General features: G+C 38.3%; 1 protein-coding gene across 1 annotated transcript; it reads left to right on the top strand.

Annotated features, from left to right (window-relative positions):
• The first annotated feature begins 3190 nt into the window (after nucleotides 1–3190).
• tent5aa (terminal nucleotidyltransferase 5Aa) lies at nucleotides 3191–9186 on the top strand. The gene is made up of 2 exons (XM_060869859.1): nucleotides 3191–5193; nucleotides 5893–9186. Exons 1-2 carry the CDS (start codon nucleotides 4762–4764, stop codon nucleotides 6670–6672), a joined length of 1212 nt encoding a protein of 403 aa, XP_060725842.1. The 5' UTR covers nucleotides 3191–4761; the 3' UTR covers nucleotides 6673–9186.
• Nucleotides 9187–9401: the final 215 nt, after the last annotated feature.

The following is a 9401-nucleotide window of genomic DNA, read 5'->3' as shown; positions in this document are numbered from 1 at the left end:
AAATACAATGGCCATCAATCTATTATATCTAGCAGACAGTAGTAATAGCATGGTGCTTAATTTGACAGTGTCTTCTTTCACTGTTCAGAAGAGATAGACAGATGTTTGAAAATGTTCTTTACTGACTGGTAAAAAGCTTTCCCACCTGTCACATGGAGAAGCCATCTGGAAACCCTCCAGCTATCCAACATATCTCAGTGTGTTTATAGCAAGACTGTGAGGGGAAAAGACAGAATATTCACTGAGTGAATTCCTTTTTCACGCCCAGCCTGTTCTGAAGGCAACACCAGAGACTGTGCTTACATGCATTAAAGATCCTTCAACCATTTCACAGCTGATCTGGTCCAGTGCTAGATGTTCTAGTGTGTGAATTTCATATGCTTGGAATAATGGATGAAGAAACTGAGCCCAGATTCATGGTTATATTTGTAGCAAAAATGACACTCGATCATCAATCCTAGAACCAGTCCTTAAGGGTTCCAAGTAGACGAATTGGGGATTATTTTATCCTCTAATATACAGTGAGAATTTAGATAAAACTAGACATTTTAATGAACAAATATTACATTTAACATATATGTTAAAATACATATAACATTTTTAAGAAACAAAATGTGTAACTGCACTGTACCTTTTTCATGATTTCATAGATTAGTGATTCTCACAGTGGGATCTATAAAGCTTTTTAAAAAATTATTTCATTATTCAGTGGTAGAACCAACCCAATATAATAAAACCTATCACGATTATTCATAGGTCCTTATCATTATTAGCTGGCCCCTTTAATTGAAAATAAATATTTGGACCACATGACATTTTTGTACATTGAAAATTTGAAATTGAAATAAATAGCTATAACAAATAAGACAATTATTACTTTGCACATTTGAGCAATTTTCATTAAAAAAAATTGTGTTGAGGTTTCCAATGGAATGTAAAGTGGGAATAGGGGACCCTGCTTACTAAAGATTAACGGAAGATTTGCTAAAGTAGCAAATATCTATTTAACATTGGAGTGTGCCTTTCTCTGCAGACTATTCATTTCACTTCTCTATGCTGGTCACCTTAGTCAGAAAGTGGCAGAATGACCAAGCAAATGAACAAACTAATGTTTGAGGAAGTTAGACATGCTAGATAAAGTTTATCAGTGTATTTTCAAGCAAGCTAAGATGCACTTTTCACAGTCTGGACTACATTTCTATTGTATGTTACAGCAAAGAGTAAAATAAGTAAAAGTGAGGGGGCATTAAGCCAAGATTTTTTTTTTCTGCAGTCCTGAAAAGTCCTTTTTCCCTTTGTTTTAACTGCTTAGTCTCTCTGCCTGTATATCTAAGAACTCAACCAGGCCAGCCTTCCTAATCTTATTTGGCTGTCATGGAGCCATTAAGCATGGATTATGAGCGTGCTCTTCATTAGACCCCAGCTTTAAATGATTAAGACTACAGGTTGGAGAGGATCCTCATCATGCTCGCTATACTGGGTGATGTCAGTGATCTCCTTTAACTGTGGCGTAGTAAACTCTTGCACTGCATGCCAATGGGCACGTTCTGGCACACTGCCAGTAAGCACTCTTTATGAGGAGCGTTGCTCAGGACAGGGATTTAAAGACTGTTGCTAGGAAGGACTAGAGTATGAGTAGATAAAGGAGTTTACCAATATCTTGTTAATTGCCAAAGCTAATAAAGAGGACATATATTTGATTAAAAGTAATAACCTGACAGATTTTGTTTCTCATTTACTGGTATATTAACTATTCAGAACATTTGAAGGTCTTTCTAATGGATTAAAAAGATGGGAGTTTGTTACTGAGGACAGAAAGCAGATCTGTTCTACACATCATCAGCTCAAGTTCTTTAGCAGTAGTATGCTCTGCTTGAAGCCAGGTCTCTGGAAAAAAAAAACTATCATAATCAAATTGATTCAATCTCCCAGATGAGTACAAGATCTCAAGTTCCTCAATCTATCGATTGTCCTGAGATAAGACCACATGTAATATCATGATTCATCTCTCTGTACAACTCAATAAGCATCAAGTATGGATTTTCTCTGTGGTTCACCATTTGTAACATTATAGCTTAAAGAAAGGATGGAAACACCATCAGCAGCTCTTAACAAAATGAGCTGCATTTCACCTTCTGAATGAGACTTCTTGAAACAAACAAGAACAAAAACTATAAATAAATAAATAAATAAAAGCAGAATGCAGTAGTTTGATGTCATAAGGTTGCTTGGATTGATCCAGTTTTTTAAGCAAGGAATATGTAACCAAATATTAAGTTTTTTTTACTTTAAGACTGTTCGTTACAATACCTATGGATGCATCTAAAAAATAGTGTCTGCCACCAGGTTGGCATATTTTAATTATAATTATCCTGGAAATATCATTAAATAAAAGCTGAAATTCTGATTGCTATGTGTTTTCTGATTTCTACAACAAATCCAATGATGAACAATTATGACAGCCAAATGAACTTTCAGGTTAAATAGGACACTGCATTTTATTTTTTGTGGCCATGAATCCCCTGTCTTGCCAGTTCATTGGTGTCCCTAGTTTATCATTCTGTGACAATCTCTTTTGAGAAATTCAAATATGAGAAGCAGTTTGAAGATTTCTCCAACTTAACACTATCTCAGGTTAGAATCAGGTTTAGTAGGTGTACTAGAGTATGAACACCTGCAACCTTTGCTGGATTCTAGTCCTACAGGACCGGATATTAGTGTAGGTGTACAATCCCTCCTGTCTAGGCTAAGACTGTGTTAGAGTAAATGGGATAAACTGGAATTAAAGCGATGCAGGCCATGTGTCTTAATGGATCCTGACAGCTGCTGCACCCTGACACTGCAGTGTAGCTCTGACTCCTCCGTTGGGCCTAGACAGCATCTGCGTAGCAGCTTATCTCCCGCCGTCACTTTCTGACGTACGTGTCTAAGAGTGTTCTTGTCATGAGATGCTCTTTAATGCAATGTGGCGTGTATATTTTTAGAGAGAAAAATATTACACTCTTTGAATAAACATGCTTGAAAGCTGCTCTCCAAGAAGTACTGACAGGTTGCCTCATATACGGCTTAATTAATGTAGCAGAACAAGCATGTACGACTTGAAAACAATAATGATGACTTTGTATCATCGCTGACTAGAGAAGCTTAGATGTTGCTTTTGGTTCAGAGCATAACAGAGACTTTGGGACAAAACAAAATTTCAAAATCTAAAATTACAGTTTCATTGACTAATATGGGTTTGGTAGGACACTGGTAAAATAAATATTGTCTCCTTTTTTTATGAGATGAAGGTTTAATAAAAATTTATACTGGGTTAAGACCTGTAAGCATCCTTGATTCATTACCCCAGCCTACTCCTTAAGACATGATATCAAGGGCTCAAGTTTAGCTCAGGGTTTCAATCCTATGCTACACTCCTGCTATTCCAATACTAAGATTTGGACACATCTGGTCATACTTTTTTTAGAATAATAATAAAGGCATTAACAATTTAATAATAGTTCATTTTGTTTTTAAACCAAGTTGTTAAAAACGGTTAAAACGTCTAATTCGAAAAAGGGTATTTAAATGGGCATCAATTCAAAATCCAATCTAACCAAAGTGTCCAACGTTTAAACCTAATTATAATTTGTATTATACTTTGTTGAGGTGTGCTGAGTGCACACGTTCCAGTCCTCCTTTAGAGGGCAGTATACAAACACCAAAATAAGGGAACTAGCAAACTAGAATTATTTAGAGAAATATAATTATAAATATACTATAGACATAGTGTTCACACGTGCTCTAATCTGTGAATATGGTATATCTTAGGTAACTATGAAGGATTTCTAAATGCAGACTAAACTTCTTGCAAGACTGCAAAACATCTGGCTATTTTTCTGAAGCTTTTCAGGACGTAGGTCTGTATTATATTGATGTGTCTCTTCCCAGCTGACTATTAACCATGATGCACTGGTGTGATTGACAGTGCTCATTAGCAGCAGGACACAGGTGGTGAATAGAGCTGTCACTCAGAATGCCCAGCACTGGTGTGAGTAAGGAGATTGTAGCTCATTTGGCACGAGAGATGCTGAACCTTAAGGACACACTGGGTCAGCAGAGAAGCCTATTAGATGTATGTAGCACTTTATAATAGTAATAATGATGAGGATGGATATTGTGAGGAAAACGTCGGTAATGCACAGTGCATACGAGGTATTGTAAAGTTTGTTTGAATCTTGATTTCTCAAAAGGAAAAAAAAAACGAAGAAAACGCGTGCATCTACTCGCCTGATGAGCTGCTGGGCCTGAAGCTTGTGCCAATAGAATGTTGATGTAAAGTGATAGGCGTGACCTGCAGCCATGGCGCAACTGTACAGCGCGTCCTTCTGTACAAACACTCAGCCGACTGCCAGCAGCGCGACTCAACTCATGCTCTAGAAAGCGCCAGATTACAAACCGTTAAAGCAACGGATACAGAACACAAGAGGACTGAAAATAACAGGAAATTGCCTGAACAGACTGAGTCGATTCTTCTTTTTGGAGAGATAAAAGATACGGGGAAATTAGGAATGCAAATAAATCAGGGTAGATCCGTGTAAAGAATCGGGATAATCAGGGTTGTGCTTGTTCCGATGACGGCAGGTTCTCTTTTCCACTAAAACACTATTAAAACAAGCTCTAGAGTTAGAGTTCTCCGGGCTGAGCACTCTCTCTCTCTCTCTCTCTCTCTCTCTCTCTCTCTCTCTCTCTCTCTGTCGCGCGCGCTCTTGCTTTGCCGTGATGGCTGAGGAGGACGGTGCCATGGCGAGTCCGGCGAAGTGCAGCTCTCCGAACAGCAGCAGCAGCTTCAGCGTGCTCAGCTGGGAGCAGGTGCAACGGCTGGACAACATACTGACCGAGACTATCCCGATCCACGGCCGGGGAAACTTCCCCACGCTGGAGATGCAGCCGAGGCAGATTGTGAAGGCGGTGCGGAGTCGCCTGGAGCAAAGCGAGATCCGAGTGCGCGACGTGCGCCTTAACGGCTCAGCGGCCAGCCACGTGCTGCACGAGGACAGCGGGCTCGGGTACAAGGACCTGGACCTGATCTTCTGTGCCGAGCTTAAGGGCGAGAGCGAGTTCCAGACTGTCAAGGACATAGTGCTAGACTGTCTATTGGACTTCCTTCCCGAAGGAGTCAACAAAGAGAAAATTACACCCTTGACCTTAAAGGTAAGTATCCGTACAAATACTAAACTTAATAATAATAATAACAATTATTATTATATATATTATATATATATATATAAAATAATAATAACAACTACAATAATAATAATAATAATTATTATTATTATTATTGTAGTTGTTTTGTTGTTGTTATAATAATAATAATAATAATAAGAAGAAGAAGAAGAAGAAGAAGAAGAAGAAGAAGGAGAAATATATGATAATTGAGATTTGCCACTATTTGGATGTTATTAACCATCGATTATAATAAATCAATATTATTTAATAAAACTAATTATTTACAGCAACTGAAGTGTGTGTGGTGTTAACTTTAGGTGAGCAACTACATTTTATTTTAAGAAGACAACTTTACTAATAGGTAAACCTCTGGTTTGGGAATGCTAAGAGGATTGTACTAAACCAGTGTAAAGCTGATCCTGCATTCTCAGCTCCTTTGGTCTTCCACACAGAGAGCTGAGCTGTATTCTTCCTTAAAATGTACAAAAGTACAAAATGCATCCAGATGTGATATTTGTCTAAAAGTTCAAAGCTTCAATAGCGTTATGAAGCAAAAATTATTTTATAAACATCAAAGATTAATTTAAAATACATATGAACGTTATGAAGCAAAAATTATTTTATAAACAGCAAAGATTAATTTAAAATACATATCTATCATTCAATATCTTTTTTTTTTCACAGGAAGCTTATGTTCAGAAGATGGTGAAAGTATGCAATGACTCAGATCGCTGGAGCCTCATCTCACTCTCTAACAACAGAGGAAAGAACGTGGAGCTCAAGTTTGTTGACTCATTGCGAAGGCAGTTTGAGTTCAGTGTGGACTCATTTCAGATCAAGCTAGACTCCCTGCTTCTGTTTTATGAATGCTCTGAGAACCCAATGGCCAAAACATTTCACCCAAGCATCATTGGTGAGAGTGTGTATGGAGATTTCAGTATGGCTCTGGAACACCTGCGCAACAAGCTGATCTGCACAAGGAACCCAGAAGAGATCCGTGGTGGTGGTCTGCTAAAGTACTGCCATCTACTGGTGAGGGGCTTCCGAGCGGACTCTGAGAGTGAGATGAAGTCTCTGCAACGCTACATGTGCTCACGTTTCTTCATTGACTTCCCTGACATCAACGAGCAACAGCGCAAACTGGAATCCTACCTCCAGAACCATTTTGTGGGCTTGGAGGATCGCAAATATGACTATCTGATGACGCTGCACGGGGTGGTAAATGAAAGCACTGTGTGCCTGATGGGACATGAGAGGCGGCAGACATTAGGGCTCATTGCCATGCTGGCTGTTCGTGTGTTGGCTGAGCAGAATGTTATACCCAATGTGGCAAACGTCACCTGCTACTACCAGCCTGCCCCATATGTAGCCGATGCCAACTTCAGCAATTACTATATTGCGCAGGTGCAGCCAGTGTTTGCATGCCAGCAGCACACATACTCAACCTGGTTACCCTGCAACTGATCGCATGGTGCATTGTAGAATAAGAGGGAAAAAGGTTGTATTTTCGTAATTTGTCCAGAGCATTTCAGAGAAGCCAGAGCAAAATGACTGCGCTTTTCTGCTCTGAATTAATAGCCCCATGATTTCCAGAGTGAATATTAAAGGAAAATTTGCATTACAAGAGGAAATGAGTCAGCTGACAGTATTCTTGTTCTGATTGTTATTTTGACCAGCTTTGCTAACAGATGTCAGGGGCATTCTGCGTGGCCCTATCATGCCCAATTCCGGAAGGATCTTTTAGATTGCTTCAGAAGAAGCTCTAATGTCATAGAGAATGCAACAAATGGACAGTTGTTAAACACCTGGAATCAGTCTGACTGACGTGCATCAAAGACTGGCTTCATTAGTGCTGATTTATGGAAAGCTTCCATGCTGACCATGCGACATCCAGCAGCCTTTCTTCATGTGGTCTGCAAAGGTAGAGAGGACCAAAAATAGAGCTGGGAGTCTTCTATAAGCTCTTACTTTTGATCTGACACAAAAAGGTGAGGGCACAACTTATTTAAAATGACAAAAATAAGTTAGAAATAGAAAGAGGTCATATTCTTGATAAATGTTTACAAAACCAAAGATTTTATGATTGTCTCTTTTTATTGCCCAAATTTGAAGGTAGTTCTGTCTATATTTGTATATGTGAAATAAGCATTCTAAGTGCCTAATGCAGAATGTTAAGGGAATTATGCTGAACATTCTGCTCTTGTGAATTAACTAACCATGTCCATGATCATCGTAAACAACAAAAGGACTCAAAGATTGTGAATGTATGGCCAATTAGCGTGTAATTTCTGAAAGTCAATATAGGTTCAACATGAACTTATATTGAAAAATGATATTTTTTCTTCAATTCATAGATGTGAGAATAAGACAGAACATATCAATATTTGTGGTGCTCTATTTTTGAAACACTGCGTCAAAACTTAAGAAAATTAGTTAGCCAAATAATCTATCTCTTAATTTATTGTTACTTGTAATACGAATAGGAGTCAAACTGAAATGACTTCCTTAATACATTTGTTACTGTATGTATCATAATTAACAAGGATAGATTTTTCATTGCTTAAGCTTTGTATGTTTGGCGAAATTCAGTCTTGCAGCATGACCTGTACATTTTGGTTCTCATCAACTGTCGCTCTTGGCTTATAAAAGACTTATTTGGCAAAATCCCTGTGTAAGGTGAGAAAAGAAAGTCAAAGGCATGGTGCACTAGAAAACAAAGAGCCATGTTATTTATCAAAGTGAGGGGAGTGCGCTTTCCCACTGCCATGAGGGAACATATTTGTTGAGGCACTTCTGAAGGTGGGACACTATTTGATGTAACACCCTAGCAGGGAATTCCTCAGTCGCCGCTGAAGCGCTGAGACTAAAACCGACTGTGTTCATGCTTCCTCTCTCGGGTTCATTCTGTGTGTTTCTTAGCCCAGCATTCAGCTTCTGTGAGCAGAACATAACCTGTTCTTGATTAATAGCGACAAGAGGAAGCATGTCTGGATGGCTGAGACATGTAAATTTGAGATGGAGAAGGCAGGGAATGAGAGAATGTTTGAAAGCGCACATAGGAGAGCTGAGGAGGCGCAGGAGAGGGAGTGAGAGCTGGGGAGATGGGTGCAGCTGGTGAAGGGGTTCATCTCCTTTTCCATATAACTTTTAATAAGAAGCGCCTGTTATGGCTCTAAATGATGTCGCTTTGAGACTCAGAGACTTAACAAGAAAAATGTTGACCCAATATACTCAAATATAGTTTATTTAAGTGTAACACAAACATACTTTCTTTATCATGAGCATTTAAAAACAGAGTGATCAGGAAGGACCAGGAAACATTTGATGGTATTTAGTTAGGGTAAATAAACAGATTCAGCAACTGATTTAAGATTTGTCCCTGTCTTCTCCATTCTACCAGGTTTGGATTGATTGAGGTTAGTTGTATAGTAGGACAGTGCAGTGATGCTGAGAGGAACTTGGGCAGACTATGATGTGTGTCTACTGCTATATCAAGCAGAATCTTAAATGTTCTTTTTTTATATCCTGCTATTTTAGATGCTCATTTGTCATTTTGTGATTCACATGCAACCTTGTTTTTAGGGAATATTTTGATCATATTTGTTTTTGGAGTCCTGTGGATGACACAGGAGAATTTGCCCCATGAATACACTGAATACATTGAGTTTAGTGTTGCTTAGCCGACAACCAAAAAAAGTTCATAAAAATACAAAATAAGTAGCAGACAATCCCCTGTTGCACAGTGATCGAAACTGCTTTAACAATTTTAAAAAGGAGACATTCAGTTTTCTGTCTTTTTATCATTCTTGTTTTGAATAAATGCATTATATGCCATAATTGTCAATCTGCTTTGAAATGTGTGATCAAGCTGCTAAATGTTTTTTTTTTAATCGCTCTTTTGAACATATTATTGATGTGTCCAATGGGTCGAACATTTAAATGTTTCTTTTTTTCCTCAATAAAAAGTGAAAAACACAAGTAATCTCATTCTTGCCTTTTCATTGCTTGAACTACACTGCCCTTGCACTGTCATAAAGAAAAATGCTTTTAGCATTTAAGCTTTAAATCTTAAATTTAATATGCTCTTCCTATTACTGGAACTGAGACAATCTAAACCATCTGCACATAAGGAATCTAATTAGCATAGCTTTTCATATCGCTTAATTAAGAGAAATGAGAAAATTCGGGGGCAA

Source organism: Tachysurus vachellii, chromosome 5, assembly GCF_030014155.1.
Source record: "Tachysurus vachellii isolate PV-2020 chromosome 5, HZAU_Pvac_v1, whole genome shotgun sequence".
Classification (NCBI taxonomy): Eukaryota; Metazoa; Chordata; class Actinopteri; order Siluriformes; family Bagridae; genus Tachysurus; species Tachysurus vachellii.
Note: the sequence above shows the minus strand (reverse complement) of the source record. Positions and strands in the feature narration are given on the sequence as shown.